The sequence below is a fragment of the Hyperolius riggenbachi genome, chromosome 1 (genome assembly GCF_040937935.1).
Source record: "Hyperolius riggenbachi isolate aHypRig1 chromosome 1, aHypRig1.pri, whole genome shotgun sequence".
NCBI classification, from domain to species: Eukaryota; Metazoa; Chordata; class Amphibia; order Anura; family Hyperoliidae; genus Hyperolius; species Hyperolius riggenbachi.
The window spans coordinates 271381626-271399786 of NC_090646.1; the positions used below are offsets into that span (position 1 = coordinate 271381626).

Consider the following 18161-nt stretch of genomic DNA (forward strand, 5'->3'; position numbering starts at 1 on the left):
ATCTTGATTTCCGAATGACGTGCAAAAGTTGCTTTCATCCGAAAAAAGTACTTTGGACCACTGAGCAACAGTCCAGTGCCGCTTCTCTGTAGCCCAGGTCAGGCGCTTCTGCCGCTGTTCTGGTTCAAAAGTGGCTTGACCTGGAAAATGCGGCACCTGTAGCCCATTTCCTGCACACGCCTGTACACGGTGGCTCTGGATGTTTCTACTCCAGACTCAGTTCACTGCTTCCGCAAATCCCCCAAGGTCTGGAATCGGTCCTTCTCCACAATCTTCCTCAGGGTCCGGTCACCTCTTCTCGTTGTGCAGCGTTTTCTGCCACACTTTTTCCTTCCCACAGACTTCCCACTGAGGTGCCTTGATACAGCACTGTGGGAACAGGCTATTCGTTCAGAAATTTCTTTCTGTGTCTTACCCTCTTGCTTGAGGGTGACAATGATGGCCTTCTGGACAGCAGTCAGGTCGGCAGTCTTACCCATGATTGCGGTTTTGAGTAATGAACCAGGCTGGGAGTTTTTAAAAGTCTCAGGAATCTTTTACAGGTGTTTAGAGTTAATTAGTTGATTCAGATGATTAGGTTAATAACTTGTTTAGAGAACCTTTTCATGATATGCTAATTTTTGAGATAGGAATTTTGGGTTTTCATGAGCTGTATGGCAAAATTATCAATATTAAAACAATAAAAGGCTTGAACTACTTCAGTTGTGTGTAATGAATCTAAAATATATGAAAGTCTGTTTATCAGTACATTACAGAAAATAATGAACTTTATCACAATATGCTAATTTTTTGAGAAGGACCTGTATATAACCGGAATTCAATGTCTCCTTTATGCAGGAATGCAGCTAACAGTAACTGACACTGACACCGCTCCGGAAGATCTCTTATATGAACTTGTGGAGCCACCTCGCTATGGTATTCTTGTGAAGTCTGAAGCTGGCATACAAACTCCCATGAGTGCAGGTAAGGACCATGTCATTTAAATATCTCAATACAAACAGATGTTGAATGTTCAGGTCTAGGCTGGATCATCTGTGTTATCAGTTCTATTGCTGGCTTTTTATAGAACTTTACTATCAACCTTACGCATTGAGTATGTTAGATCAGGGGCCTGGTTGGCTAGAATGTTCAGGTCAGTCTTCTGAGACACTCAGTGCATTACAAGCAATTAGCTTACTGTGCTTGCTATAAAAATATGTTATTTAAGTGCTTTCTTATTCATGATTTTTCCACTTCTTCAATTTTTAGACTGCTATAGACCCCATTCCAGATGGGTCAAACTATTTTTTATGGCTTACACTGGAAAAATAAAACTGTATATTTATGATATAGTGAGTGGATTTTGCTATTCTTTTTTCAGGTGATACATTTACATATGAAGATGTCAACAGAAATGCATTGCATTATGCTCATGATGGATCTGCAACAACAGAAGACAACATGGAGATTGCAGTCACTGATGGTGTTACCTCCACCACTACTCTTCTGAAAGTTGTAGTGTCACTGGCAAATGACAATGGGCCTCGTATCGTCCCAGGCTGTTTATTGTCTATCACCGTGTCTAGCAAAAGCTCTGCTATCATCACAAGGACGAACCTTGCTTACATGGTTAGTTCCTGTTTTATGAGATCCTATCATTTTACAAACGTTTTCCATAAATTGTAGGCCCTTTAATATTGGTAACTTATTTCATAACCTGACAAGACTGTACATCAGCAATTGTATTGCTCTTTGTAGACTTTAGGTGGCCATTAGTACCACACTGATAAAAATATGCTCAATATATTATGGGTAAAACTGTACTGTATTTGGCAAACTTTAAAATCACATTCATTGAAAAGAAACAAGATAAAGGAAACCTCATTATCCATAAAATAATCTCCAATGAGCTCTGCAAATACTGCAAACAGTTTCCCCTCAATAAAGGGGCAATCATGTTCGTTTTCTTCTAAGGCTTGATCTAGGCTCTCTTGTCTAATGATATGGCCAACTGTCCCTGATGTTTCCTGCACTATTTGCATGTGTCAACAAACTAGGGCATAATGGAAACACAAAACAAATAAAATCCAAGTTATTACCTAAATGCCTGCAAAGAAAGAAGATCATAAAAGCACAAAATGTTCACAGCTAATAGTAAAAAGATCTCGGGGAGATGAAGTGACTTAGAGAAGAGAGCTATCTCATGCTGAGATCTAATGTAATACTAAGTGGGGCAATGTGACAAGGTGTAAATAATCAACAAGTAGATATTGATGGTTTACCACCTATTTCTCTAGGGTGGTGGGAGCAGGGACAATGGCGTGGCACATGAAGGAGCAGCTTCTATGGGCATGGTATAAGAATGTGTACAACGGATCTGACATGCTAAATACACGCATGATTATCAGCTGACATTGCTGTGAACTTGGCAGAGTTCTGAGGCTTTACAAATACCTGTTGAGTACAAAAACAGGAAATCTTTACAACAAACAAATTCACATTCTATTAGAATACATATTATGAACATAAACAGCAGATAGATCTTACAATAGGAGCAATACATTCTTAAAATTTCTTAGATCTGTATGAAATACACAAAGCCTAAAGTATGAGAATAGGTTAAAAAACAGTGGAGCTGAGGACCATGTGATCCGGTCACACCTCATATTTTATTTTTGCATTCCAGGTCATAGAAGGAAAACTTTGACTTGATTTGTTCTTATAAGCAACAATCTTGTTTTCCATGCTCAAGATTCTATACATCAGCTCCGTTGTATACTTTGTACTTAAACGCCTGTGTATATTACATATTTACTGGGTCATCTTCTCCTATAAAGTTATAATCAGCTGCTGTCTTCTTATAAAGCACCCCTGAAGCTCCATGTCTGTCAGCTTCTAGCACTTACTGAAAAATGCCATTTGTTTTTTGTACTTGAGCCCCAGGGGTGATTTACAAAAAGAAAACATAGCAGGTGATTATAACTCTATAAAAGAAGATGACCCAGTGAATATGTGATATGTACACTGAAGGTCCTCTTTAAGTATTTCTGTGTATGTTGTTTATAAATGAAGTCAAGCAATGATAAACGGCACAGATGATTATAGTTGATGTCACCATTTCAGGTCATTATTTATAACAGCTGGAGACGTGTTTGAAGCAGTGGCCTCATACTCAGAGTAATTGAATCTGCATATATTTATATTAACATTGTTTTGTCTGCTAGAGAACGTGTTTACTACTGTTTTGCGAAACGCGTAGGTTCTTTTACAATGTATGTTCAAATATCTTGTTGCTGGTGGGGAAAGCATCAAGCTTATGCTAATAGTAAGTAGTTGTTAAATAAGATAATAAAAATGGTGACATTGAGTCACTGCACTGTCTCTAGATTGTTGTTTATAACACAACAGGTTTGATACATTGTAGCACAATTTAATTTTAAAGAGGAACTTCAGCCTAAACAAACATACTGTCATTAAGTTACATTAGTTATGTTAATTACAATAGATAGGTAATATAATCTCTTACCCACCCTGTTTTAAAAGAACAGGCAAATGTTTGATTTCATGATGGCAGCCATCTTTTTGGTTGAAAGGAGGTGACAGGGAGCATGAGACACAGTGCCAACTGTCCTGTGTCCTGAGCACCTCTCCCAGTTGCTAGGCAACGTGAATAACAACATAGGAAATCCCATCATGCTCTGCACAGCAGCAGGGGAAAAAATCCCAGACTTGCAGGGGAAAAAATCCCAGAAAAATGCAGCTAAAAATGATGCTTTGGTAAGAAAAACAAAGTTCTGATACTGTGAAACTGTTAAAGAAACACCAAACTTTTTTAGTTCTGCTGAGTAGATTTTTAGTCCGGAGGTTCACTTTAAATGAAAGAGATGTCTTAAAGGACCACTAATATGAAAGTCGTAGAAGGCCCTCCATCAACTATAGGTCGGGTGTTTGATACTAGGACGTAGGCATGTCGTAACCACATGCCTTGATGAAGGGGGACCCTGCGTGGCCCCCGAAACAATTGCCGGCTTCATTATCCTTATGGAACGCATAGCTCATTAACAGGAGCGTATAGCATTCTAAAACGGTGTGCTGATACATTTGTACATTAAAGGACCACTAGTCTATCGTGAAAAAAGTAGGCAGTTAAAATCTGACAGGACCGACAGGTTTTGGGCCATTTCCTGAACAGCAGTTTAACTGCCAAAATAGTAAGATACCAGCCGGCCTCCCTAATCACTTGCACACTATTTTGTCAGTTATTTACTATTTTTGCAACTGCTGTTCATGAGGCTGCTGAAAACAAAGAAAACCCTGAATATCCCCCATGAGGAGATGGACTGGGCCAAAACCTGTCAGTTCTGTCAGATTTTGACTGCTCATGTTTTTCATGATAGTGGTCCTTTAAACTCACATGAAGCTGGCAGATGCTCACAGCACACCTTCAATAAAACAGATTACTATCTATCTATCTATCTATCTATCTATCTATCTATCTATCTATCTATCTACCTACCTACCTACCTATCTATCTATCTATCTATCTATCTATCTATCCACACATACAGACAAGAGCTTTTCACACCCTAGTTATTATTTTTTATATTGGAATGAATTATATTGAATAAAAATGTTACAGATGTTTTATACCTTAATATAGTGTGGTGCTGTTTCTATGAGCTAATTTTTCCTATTTATACTGTATATACCAGCTCTAGCACACGCTATGGTAAGAGTGCAGTGTTTTTTCTAAAACTCTCTAGTTATTATCTAGATAAGGTGATCTTTCTCTAGTTTGAATGGCATGGTGAGTGTAGAAGCACAACTGCGAACCATGGCTTTTGGTGCCTTGGGCCCTGCAGGTGACCTCTGGTTTGTTCACTATTAGTTTTTTTATCCACAAATATGTAATATGAGTCTAGTTATTTTTGTTATGGACATGCTCATTGTTTGTGTAGGATCCACCACTAGCATTAGGAGCCAAAACGAGATTGGCCTTGCTGTGGCACTTGGGCTCAGCCACATGTCTGTGGATATGTGGAACCAACAAATCTCTGCTTTATTGGAGGTGTTGTGTTGCTTCCTGTGGGTTTGAGGTGAGGTCTCTTTAAATGTTGCTCCAAATTATTAACTAGACTGAAGGATCTGTCAATTATCTCTTTTGATATCTTATAGTTTGCATTCAATTTAAAATTCAGCTTGAGTTATAATTATATATTCTATGTTCACCAAATTAACTCTGGCCATGTAAAATAATGTCCAATCTCCATATACTGTGGGCATCTGTTATGGAATCTATTGGCAGCAAATGGACATACTTCAGGAAGCACTTAAAGGAATTACGATGTGAATCCTGCAAAAAAAGTTATGTACCTCTTTCAAAGTATAGTCCTGGGAGACCATCTGTGCTCTCCCTTTCACTTTGCTGTGCTTTATCCTCTTTCTGCAGGCTCCAGAGCAGACCCGGACCCTCCCCAGGGTCGCCTTATTTGATGTGGATATGGATAACCACTATAAATGTATGCCTTTGCAGTTTGTATAGTCGCGGGTGTGGCTGCGCAGGTCTTGAGCTCTGTCCACCCCGCGTTCTCTCTCCCAGCAGTCTCGTACGCGTCATGGGCGGGATTCTTGTTTTTATTGTGACTCTAAGGGAGAAAAAGGTTGGCATACGGCCCAAAATGATTTTCCTGCCTAGGGCCCTAATAAGTTAAAGTGTACCTGAGCTGAAGCTACGGTACAAAAAGAGATACGTAAAAAAAAGGAAGCCTCAGCATCCTATTAAGGTTTCTCTCAGTGTTCCGCTGTCCCCAGCCCCAGTCGCTGAGCGCAGTCCCTGGAAGATTACAGACAATGGATTGTCAGCAATCTTATTGGTGCCCTGCATCTCCTCTGACATCAGCACAGCCGCGCATGTGCAAGGCATAGCCACATGAGCGGCCTGGTGCTACTACGCATGTCCTTGGTGCTACTGTGCTTGTGAGTGGAAGGACAGAAGACGCTGAGGGAAGCCTCAATAGGATCCTGAGGCTTCCCTCTCTTTATGTATCTCCCAATATCTGCTTGTTTTTTGTTTTTTTTAACAGAGAATTTTTTTATTGATTTTTTGCTCAGAAAAGAGCTAAAACATACAAAACATAAACTGATAACCATATCAAGAGAAGCCAAAGTTGTTACATATCAGCAGATTTCACATTTTCAGTGCAGACCAATATTAATAATAAGACTGTTTTTACACATTTGAGTCCATAGAGTACTATAGGAAAGTCCAGTTATATCTTTCTACGTTAGAGGATACATATATCACAGCATATATCAGGAATCTAGTTTCACGAATATAAATCAGATACTGCTATAGTAACATCTAAATTTGGAATAATAGTCGATGAACTATCTACCCATCTTCCCCAATTTTTTTCAAAGATATTAGGATGTCCCCTAACCTGATATGTCAATTTATACATAGGTAAATTAGAGTTTATTACCTTTTTCCATTCTCTAAGAGATGGGACAGTAGATAACTTCCATTTAGTCAATATTAGCTTTCTAGCATAGAAGAAAAGTAGCCTGATTAGTTGCTTTTTGTGTCTTGAACATACCACCTCAGTAAGTATACCCAACAAACATTGATACATTGAAAGAGATACCGGAAAACGAAGATTTGTTTGTAAGAAGTGTACTACAGATTTCCAGTAGTCCTGGACCAAAGGACAGAACCAGACACAATGTAAGAAATCCGCACCCTGAGTTTTACATTTAAAGCATCTGGAATCTTGTAGGGGGCTGAACTTAGCTAATTTTGTTGCGTCAGGTAGGTCTGGTGTAACCACTTAATTTGTGTTATCTCATCTCTGGAAGCTATAACAGTTTTATGATATGTGTGGGATAGTTCCTCTCTGTCTTTATCTGTCAGAGCTAGGTCTTCAGTTCTCCATTTAGCATATGTGGATTCAGTTTTGTTTTTAAGAGTATATTGCAAGAGGAAAGTATGATACCTGGTTATTTGTTTATCTGTATCCTTATTAAGAAGTAGGAGTTTCAATTTTGAGGGCTCAATACGCACATTAAAAAGACCCATTTGTTTGTTTATTGCATGTCGGAGTTGGAAATATCTAAATAGAGTGTTTCGTGTGAGCAATATCTGCTTGTTTAGTAAATAGTAATTTCGTTTTTTATTTTTTTTTTTATTTAAATTCATGTGTGATACTTGCTTGAGGAGCAGTAGTGCTTACTTGTGGCTTGGTCATGCATGACGTATAGTGTATGAGTAAAAGCCGCTACAGTACAGTGTATAGTCCATGTACCCTAGATTCAGATACTTATAGGTTGCGGACATTATTTCGCTTCACCTACATTCTGTTGTGACCATGCCCATTTTATACCATTGTGCACTATATTGGGCCCTACTGGTTGTTTTGCACAGAACTGTAAATGAACACTTCTCACAATATTCACTGCCACTAGAACCTACTGCCCTTGACTTATAATATATATATATATACCGCCTGGCCTTGTACTGTTTATTTCTGTCTGTTAACCTACTTAGCGGTAACCCCGAGTCAGTCTCGGCATTGGAAATCCGCAGCTCAAAGTGGTAACCCTGAGCCAGACTCATGGTGCTGTGAGATAATGCAGTGGCGCGCAGTGGGCACTTTCACTTACCTCCCCGGGGATCCCGGCGCCGCAAGCCATTCATCTTCCTGTCCTCCAAGGCTCTCCATCCCCCTGTTGAGGTCACTGCCTGTCACATAACGACAGCGGGCGATCTCACGATAGGGTTACGGCGCTAGCCGGAGTATGGAGGGAGAACTGCAGTGCTGGATCGCAGGGAGGTGAGTGCTAGGCTGCTGTAGGCTTTCTGGTGACATGATTGCTTTGCCGTTTTAGGGTCTAAAAGCCTGCAAAAAAACACACTGCTTTTAGACCTTAAAATCTGGAAATAATCATACCGGGGCGTTAATCAACTGCCAAGTCAAATTCCTTGTAAGTGCAAAGTTATTTGGCCAAATAAATTGATTCTGATTCGCTTTGTAACCCAATGATTTTGTATACGCCTGGGCTGGAAACTGTACCAGATCTCCGCTCCAATCTGTACATGCAGGGAGGTTAGAGAACCTAATACTGTGGTGCAAGTGCTCTGCTGGAATCGCCTTGTGTACAATTGTCACCTCTTGTCCCCTATGTGTCCCTTCCTGTCCCCTGTGTGAACTGATTCTGTGAATTCCATATAGGAGAAGGAGAACTGATGATGGCGTATAAGTGATAACCTAGTACTAACCTGCAAAGCCTGACAGCGATTCTATCGGGGATGATGTGCACAATGAATGGTGAACAAAATTGCTTATAAGAAAATGCAAGTAGCAAATGTTTTTTGACAGCTGATAGTGTAATTTGCATCTGAACCCTTTTTCTCTTGTCCTTACTTTACAGTTGGACAGCATCTGATAGGTTGTTGCCAGTAATAATTTGCATATTGCACATTCCTCAAGTCTGTACAAATTTTTTGTGCACTGTGAATCCCCCTTGATTTGCTTGTTTTTTTACTGTAAATCTGGCAACGGTAGTGCTATATGGGTGTGGGCGTGTGATTAGTAGATGGCGACTGAGGGTGACTGGTGGATTTACTGGGCTGGCCAGCAGAGGATCGAAGCGTCCCAGGAGGATGGGTAGGAATCCAATAGCCTGAAGTGAGCCGGAGGAAGCCCCAGTTATGTATAAATACAGTACTTTTATTTTTTTCTCTCCTGAGTACAGTTATTTTGATGCTAGCAGAGCTCACAATCTAATCCTACCTTAATCGTAGTCTAATGTCCCACCATATAATTATTTATTTATATAGCACTGACATCTTCTGCAGCACTTTACAGAGTACATAGTCATGTCACGGACTGTCCTCAAAGGAGCTTACAATCTAATCCCTACCATAGTCATAGTCTACTGTCCTTCCATATTATTATTATGTTTTGTTATAGTACTGACATCTTCTGCAGCACTTTACACAGTATATAGTCTTTTCACTGACTGTTATCAGAGGAGCTTGCATTCTAATCCCTACCATAGTCATAGTCTAACGTTCTACTATATTATGTATCTATATAGCAGTGACAATCTTCTGCAGGACTTTACAGTGTACATAGCCATGTCAGTGACTGTCCTCAGAGGAATTCACAATCCAATACATAGGGGGAAACCATTGGTGGATGTGTGTTTAGGTGGGAACACTTCCTACTTACTTGTTTGGGGGTCACTTATATCATATTTAGGCCTGTTGTGGCCATGCCCACCACGTGGTCACACCCACTTTCATCTATAATTTTGGGTGGGGGGCGTTATAGGTCTGAAGTGCCATTGGCAGCACACAAACCTTAAACACAGCCCTGGTGCTGCATAATATGTTGGTGAGGTCCTTGTCACCACTCAGTACTGTGTCACCTCCAGAGCCAGGACAAGGTCCTCCAGCACCCAAGGCTGAGACACCAAAGTGCACCCTCCATCCCTTATATCCCAGCCGTCACACACTGATTACTATTAGACTAAGAGGTGCCCCAGCCCCCCCCCCCCCCACACACACACACACACACACCTTAATCTCTAGTTATCTGGCCTTCAGTCACTGCCAGGTTTCCCCTTTTATTATTTCTCTCTGCTTCAAACATAATAGAGAAATTATAGCTGAGTGAGTTGTGCAACCCCTCCTACACTGCGCCCTGAGGCTTGAGCCTCTCTCACCTCTGCATTGGCCCAGTCCTGGTCACCTCTGGTCCTGATTTCCGTTCTATGAAATAACACTAGGTGGTGTGTGTGCATGAGGGGCTGGTATGCTGATGATAGTAATGGTGCCCATACACAGTACAAAAAAACCTTTCAATTTTCACATTTATTTGGCTAAAACGATTGAATCAAAGGAAAGGTGAAAACAATCTTTTTTTTTTTCAATGAGACGAAGAAAAATGAACGAATATCCCGTTTTTTCCATAAAAAAATGAACGGACATGGTGGAAAAATCTTTACATTTGATCTAACGGAATAATCAAATTAAATTATCTAATTGACTTTTTTTTTTACCATCCTGAAATGGTAAATGAAATCTGGAACCATTCTTCACGATACAGGTGAAGTGGCTCTCAGTTTAGGTCTTCTCTGTGTTTTAGAAAAATGTATGTAATTCATATTTTACCTCATATAAATGGTAAGCACATTTTATAGTCATCTTCAACTTCTATAATTATGTTCTATTTGTAAAGGTAGTGTGCAATGTACAATAATTAATAAAACACAGAGGCCATATATCTGTGCTTAAAAAAACAATACATTTTAACAAGAGCATTACATTATATCATAAAATCATTAATAAAAACAATAATAGCATGATCACAAGCTGAAATCCCATTAGACCAAGTCTATAGGTCTGTGTGCCTATAGCAAAGGCTCTATGACATATGTGAGTTCCAAGCATATAGGACACCACACTTAAACCATTGAGTCAGAATCTAGGTGCCTCCTGTATACATTGAAAAATTATAACAGTCAAATCTTCCAACCCTATTGCCAAGTGGCGATGTAAAATTAGTCAAAGTCTTATTGCATGGCATGGATTATGGCCTTAATTCACTAAGGGCAGTTCGGTAAAATAATTTTGGTTGTTAAAATACTGCATTTGGCATTTTACAATCCCCTCACCCCTCTAGAACTGATAGCGCTTATAGTATAGGGTAGAGACATTTTCAATAAGGAATGGTATAATCAATTGCCTCAGTGGAAGTGCCCAATAGCAACAGTCCCTTATGCAACAATCCACACAGATAGTGTCCCACCGTAATGGTTATGATCTCCTAGATGCAGAAGGTGACTACCTGAAAGTAACCGAACACTCCCTTATGCAACAATCCACACAGATAGTGTCCCACCGTAATGGTTATGATCTCCTAGATGCAGAGAGTGAGTACTTGAAAGTAACCATTTTTAGTGCACCAAACATTAACTGGAAGGTCCTAGCCAATCCTCAGCGATTGAGCAATGTGATGGTGACCAGTCTCTGGCTTGTCATCAGCATATGAAGATGTTGGAGGAGAAGCGGAGGTCCTCATTAGCACCATGCAAGATATAGAAACAATGAGGCTAGCCAGGGTGTCAGATGCAATTTATCATTCATGGATTAGCAGACGTGTTTTGCTGCAGCCGGCATCATCAGGGCCAAGCATGCTAAGATTCTCAGATATTACTGAGGAGCCTATGATGTACTGCCAGCCCAGGTTCCAACCCACAGATCATATGTGAGTACAGTACCAAATCACGGTGATCTCTGCACAGTGCCAAATCTCATGGATCTCTGCACAGTACAAAAGCTTTACAAAGCCAAATACTGATTTCATTATGGAGCATGGAGAGCCCCACATCTCTGGCGAACACATTGCACTTTTTAAGATTATAATGGAAATAATGTTTACAGCAATGGGGAGGGGCCATTTTATACAGCTTCCAAGGCAACATTGAAAAGATACATGTCCATCAATTTACAACTTTGATTTGGCTACAAAGAGTTGTATTCATACTCATCAGCACCCTTACATTTTTTTTAAAGTGAGATCAGTCATTTGAAGCCATTCCACCACCCACCACCAACAACTGCAACCACCAAACTGCGCCAAATTAACTAGCTAGAGCACTAGTATTTGTAGGTACTGGATAGGTCCAAAGGCCCTGTAATCACACACCACTGAAATGGTGGTCAAAGCACCTGTGCCGACAATGTCATTCTCCATATAGGATTTTATGGCCCTGCCCAGTGCTTCCCACTGATTGGATGTGGTGGGCCCTGATGCATTATGGGGTTGCCAGATTAATTCATCTTGGCCCTGCTTGGTGCTACCCACTGACTGACTGCGGTGGGGCCTGATGCATTATGGTGTTGCAAGCTGAAATTATCATGACCCTGCTTGGTGCTGCCCACTGACTGACTGCAGTGGGGCCTGATGCAGGATTATGGCATTGGTAGCTGAATTCATCCACCGCAGCATCACAAATGCCCTTTTCAAGATTTCTGACCAATGTGTGATATTTGGGACAGAAATGGGGTAAACCAGAATATGGACAGCGGTGCTAAAAATCCTCCCCCTGGAGAAACAATGAAAAGTAAAGGGAATTGAGCCAATAAACAGTTGATGTATTGAAGGTGACCCTGAAATGTAGTATTTCAGATTCTATGATGCATTCAGTAAAAGGGAAGCAGGAAATTTGGGTGCATGAGGCAAGTGGACAAAAAGGGTGCCGCCATTGACTCTCACGGTTAAATATTGTTTGACAGACGCCCAATAAGAAATTTGGGCTCCCGGTGAATAATAACGTTTTCAATGGGTGCCCAGTGAAAAATAATGTTTAGAAACATACTGTATAATAACATTTACAAACATACTTACCATATAATAATGTTTACAAACATACTTACCATAGTTATTTTTTCTATCTACGTAAAGTTTAATAACTAAATCAATATTTTCTGGAAAATACAAATACACCTCAAATAACTAAATATATCGATTTCAAAAATAATATCATGTTTATTACTCTTCTGGATTATTACTCTGACTCTGCAGGTTAATTGTACTTATGTATTTTTAGAAGCAGGAAAAAAGGGCGCCAGCAGGTAGTAGGCAAAAAAGGCGCTGCCATAGACTCTAACGCATTTATCGTTAATACGGCGCCCAAAGCAGAAAAAAGGGTGCCCAATAAATATCGCTAGCAACTGCAGAACATTCAAGTTTTCGAAATATGTTAGCGTTTTAGAAGCTTGCAACGTTATAGTTTTTGTCATATTATTTCGGATGTATGTACAGATTTTACATTATTGTTTCTAATGTGTTTAAGAGTGTTTCTGTGGGGGGGAAGGGGGAGAGTGATTAGGGTTAGGCACCACCAGGGGGGATTGTTAGGGTTAAGCACCACCAGGGGAGGGTTCTTTGTGAGAGTAGGGTTGAGTTAAGCTGTATTGTTGAATTACACATTTTCGTTATTATCTCCCATCTTTTTTAAAACAGTATTTATCGTTAACCAATTTCGTTAACAATGTTTATTGTTATTGAGATTTCATTATCCACCAGCAGCAATTTGTAAATATATATATATATTTATATATATATATATATATATATATATATATATATATATATATATATATATATATATATATACATACACACACAGGTCCTTCTCAAAAAATTAGCATATTGTGATAAAGTTCATTATTTTCTGTAATGTACTGATAAACATTAGACTTTCATATATTTTGGATTCATCACACACAACTGAAGTAGTTCAAGCCTTTTTTTGTTTTAATATTGATGATTTTGGCATACAGCTCATGAAAACCCCAAATTCCTATCTCAAAAAAATAGCATATCATGAAAAGGTTCTCTAAACGAGCTATTAACCTAATCATCTGAATCAACTAATTAACTCTAAACACTTGCAAAAGATTCCTGAGGCTTTTAAAACTCCCAGCCTGGTTCATTACTCAAAAAAGCAATCATGGGTAAGACTGCCGACCTGACTGCTGTCCAGAAGGCTATCATTGACAAGTAGTTCAAGCCTTTTATTGTTTTAATATTGATGATTTTGGCATACAGCTCATGAAAACCCAAAATTCCTATCTCAAAAAATTAACATATTTTATCCGACCAATAAAAGAAAAGTGTTTTTAAAGAGAATCTGTACTCTAATATTCTTACACTAAAAAGCATACCATTCTATTCCTTATATTCTCCTGTGCCCCTCTGTGCTGTTTCTGCCACTCTCTGCTGTAATCCTGGCTTGTAATTAACAGTTTTAGGCAGTGTTTACAAACAAACTAACCAGCTTGTGATAGGCTCACATAAACAGAGTGTGTGAGTCATACAGAGTGCGCAGGGGGTCTGCAGAGGGTGTGTATCGCTTCTATCCAATCACAAGCAGCCCTGCACATTCCACACATTCAAGCCTTAGCCCGACAGACACGACAGAGGAAAGGAGATAAGATTTATTACAGAGACAGTGCAATTAGGAAAGGCTGCAGTAAGCCAGAGCACATTAGAACAGGCATAGGAACTTATAGGATAGAAGAACTAAGGCTGAAAAATTTGTTACAGAGTCTCTTTAAAACAAAAACAGTAAACCTTCAAATAATTATGTTCAGTTATGCACTCAATACTTGATCGGAAATACTTTTGCAGAAATGACTGCTTCAGTGTGGCGTGGCATGGAGGCAATCAGCCTGTGGCACTGCTCAGGTGTTATGGAGGCCCAGGATGCTTCGATAGCAGCCTTAAGCTCATCCAGAGTGTTGGGTCTTGCGTCTCTCAACTTTCTCTTCACAATATCCCACAGATTCTCTATGGGGTTCAGTTCAGGAGAGTTGGCAGGCCAATTGAGCACGGTAATACCATGGTCACTAAACCATTTACCAGTGGTTTTGGCACTGTGAGCAGATGCCAGGTCGTGCTGAAAAATTAAATTTTCATCTCCATAAAGCTTTTCAGCAGATGGAAGCATGAAGTGCTCCAAAATCTCCTGATAGCTAGCTGCATTGACCCTGCCCTTGATAAAACACAGTGGACCAACACCAGCAGCTGACATGGCACCGCAGACCATCACTGACTGTGGGTACTTGACACTGGACTTCAGGCATTTTGGCATATCCCTCTCCCCAGTCTTCCTCCAGACTCTGGCACCTTGATTTCCGAATGACATGCAAAAGTTGCTTTCATCCGGAAAAAGTACTTTGGACCACTGAGCAACAGTCCAGTGCTGCTTATCTGTAGCCCAGGTCTTGACCTGGGGAACGCGGCACCTGTAGCCCATTTCCTGCGCACGCCTGTACACGATGGCTCTGGATGTTTCTACTCCAGACTCAGTCCACTGCTTCCGCAGGTCCCCCAAGATCTGGAATCGGTCTTTCTCCACAATCTTCCGCAGGGTCCGGTCATCTCTTCTCGTTGTGCAGCGTTTTCTGCCACACTTTTTCCTTCCCACAGACTTCCCACTGAGGTGCCTTGATACAGCACTGTGGGAACAGCCTATTCGTTCAGAAATTTCTTTCGGTGTCTTACCCTCTTGCTTGAGGGTGTCAATGATGGCCTTCTGGACAGAAGTCAGGTCGGCAGTCTTACCCATGATTGCGATTTTGAGTAATGAACCAGACTGGGAGTTTTTAAAAGCCTCAGGAATCTTTTGCAAGTGTTTAGAGTTAATTAGTTCATTCAGATGATTAGGTTAAAAGCTCGTTTAGAGAACCTTTTCATGATATGCTAATTTTTTGAGATAGGAATTTGGGGTTTTCATGAGCTGTATGCCAAAATCATCAATATTAAAACAATAAAAGGCTTGAACTACTTCAGTTGTGTGTAATGAATCTAAAATATATGAAAGTCTAATGTTTATCAGTACATTACAGAAGATAATGAACTTTATCACAGTATGCTAATCTGTTATTATGTCCTTTTTTTTATCATGGATGTTTATGCTAGGGTTAGGCACTACCAGGGGAGTTTTAAGGTTTAGGCACCACCAGGGAGTCTAAAGGCCCATACACATGTCGGATTTCCGCGAACGACGGGTCGTTTGAACGTCCCATCGTTCTGTCGTTCGCCCGCTAAATCAGGCGTGTGTACAGCCTGTCGTTCGCTTGATAAGGGTGAGTTTGAGCGATCCGCCGGGCGGGACGTTCAAACGACCCGTCGTTCGCGGAAATCCGACGTGAGTATGGGCCTTTAGGGTTAGCCACCACCAGGAGGGTCTTAAGGTTAGGCACCACGGGGGAGTTTTAGGTTAGGCGCCAACAAGGGGGGGGGGGGTCTTAGGGTTAGGCACCACCCGGGGGGTCTTAGGGTTAGGCACCACCAGGGGGGTCTTAGGGTTAGGCACCACCAGAGGGTCTTAGGGTTAGGCACCACGAGGGGGGGTCTTAGGGTTAGGCACCACCAGGGGTTTCTTAGGGTTAGGCACCACCCAGGGGGGTTTAGAGTTGGGCACTACCAGAGAGGTCTTAGGGTTAGCCACCACCAGGGGGGACTAAGGGTTAGGGATAGGTAGAGGGAAGGTTCTGTGTGAGAGTAGGGTTAGGTTTAGTTGTAGTAAAATATTGGTAACTAGCCGACCCGCGGCGTAGCATACGCCGCATAAGAGGGTAGAGAGCAGAAAGTAGGTATTGGGCACAGCGGCGGGAAGGGGGGTTGGACCCCCCTCAACTGGGTCCCCCATGTGTGCTCTACCTCCAGCTTAAGCTCAGCAGGAACCTCCCCCTCCTGCTTAAGCACAGTAGCAGCCGCCACTATTAATAAGAGGCAGCGGGCGGGATGACTCACCTCTTCCGTGTTCCATCGTGCGTTCCACTGTCGTCACTTCCTGCAATGCCGCATACTGTATTGGTGTAATTTGACTTTTTAAAACGGAAGGAAATCTGCAATAATTCAGCTATAAGGGAACATTTGTGGTTACCCATTACGCACTGCTACTAAATATGCAAATTAGCCCTTTTCCACCTTGGTAAGCAAAGCAAGCATCCAGAGGCGCAGGTGTACAGCAAGCATATAGCTTTAAATTTTACACAGCCATATCAAACCCACATGTAGAAAGTCTGTTTCAGACTTTTGGTCCTCATCAGTACATGGCAGGGATTGATATGGCTGTATGAGATAGGGCTTGGACCAGTACAACAGAGTAACCAAGCAGCTCAGGGTGACCCAAACCACTCAGAATGTATAGGTGGATAAAAGGGACCAAAACTACCTTCTACTAAAAAAAATCAAAGCTTGGTGTAATTTGCCTTCTTAAAACAGAAGGAAATCTGCAATAATTTAACTATAAGTGAACATTTGTGATTTCCCACAATGCTCTGCTACTAAATATGCAAATTATTCCTTTTCAAGCTTAGTAAGTCAGGGTAGCCAATTGCTTTAAGTTTTACACAATCATATCAAACCCACATGTGACAGCCTATTTCAGACATTTGGTCCTCATCAGTACATGGCAGGGATTGATAGGGCTGTATGAGATAGGGCTTGGACCAGTACAACAGAGTAACCAAGCAGCTCAGGGTGACCCAAACTACTAAGAATGTATAGGAGGATAAAAGAGACCAAAAATACCTCCTACTAAAAAAAGCAAAGCTTGGTGTAATTTTCCTTCTTAAAACAGAAGCAAATCTGCAATAATTCAGCTATAAGTGAACATTTGTGGTTACCCACAATGCACTGCTACTGAATATGCAAGTTATCCCTCTTTGCCCTTGGTTTGATATGACACTACTTCTTCTTCTTGCTTGGACCAGCCCCTTCTTCTTGCTTGGACCGGCCCTGGGGGCAGGGCGCTACTTCTTCTTCTTGCTTGAAGGTTGAGGCACTTACTTTATTATATATATAGATATTTACAAAAGTTTTACTAAAGTTATTACTTTTTTTTACATTGTTATAAATTATATTTTAAGATTTTATTACATAGGGAAATGATAAAAAAAGGTTATAGACAATATTATAAAATTACTATGATTATACATACTGTATAGTATAGTTTTCACTGGTATAAACAATATTTTCAGATTGTTATTACATGAAGAAGAAACGATAAAAGGTTATAGACCATATTATAAAATAATTATGCATTATACATATATCGTTTTCAGTGTTATAAACAACATTTTTAGATTTTCATTACAAGAAGAAACAATAAAATATGGTTATAGACAATACCATTAAATTTCAGCTACACCATGCGGCCTTTTTTCCAGGCGTCCTTTTTTGATGTATGTGGGGAGGTAGATTGGAATCTCTTAAATTAAATAATACATTTAAGAATGCTAATCAGGGTAAGGTAAGATTTTACAACAGGCAAAATTGTTTATATTTACAGGTATTTGTAAATGAATATTGCAATAAATAAGTAATTTTAGGCATTAACTACTTTAACTCGTGGGTTTTTTTCACCTTAAGGACGGACGCAATTTACAGCTTTCAGCGTTCTCCCCATGCATTCGCAAATAACTTTATCACTACTTATCACACCTAAATGATCTATATATTTTTTGTGAAAAATTAGGCTTTTTGGGGATGCAACTTGTTTTCAGTACTTTATTTTCTATGCATTTTTACAAGGGTAAAACATTTAAAAAAAATACACTAGTCCTCCAAATCATCCCCTATAGTTTTAAAATAAACAAC

At 40.3% G+C, this 18161-nt stretch overlaps 1 protein-coding gene across 2 annotated transcripts in view; it reads left to right on the forward strand.

Moving 5' to 3' along the window:
- Positions 1–18161, forward strand: part of FRAS1 (Fraser extracellular matrix complex subunit 1) — a 730981-nt gene that overhangs the window by 570096 nt on the left and 142724 nt on the right. For both annotated transcript variants that reach the window (XM_068233564.1, XM_068233565.1), the window contains 2 exons: positions 838–963; positions 1361–1608. In XM_068233564.1, coding sequence (XP_068089665.1) covers positions 838–963; positions 1361–1608 — 374 coding nt within the window. The remainder of the gene's footprint in view (positions 1–837; positions 964–1360; positions 1609–18161) is intronic.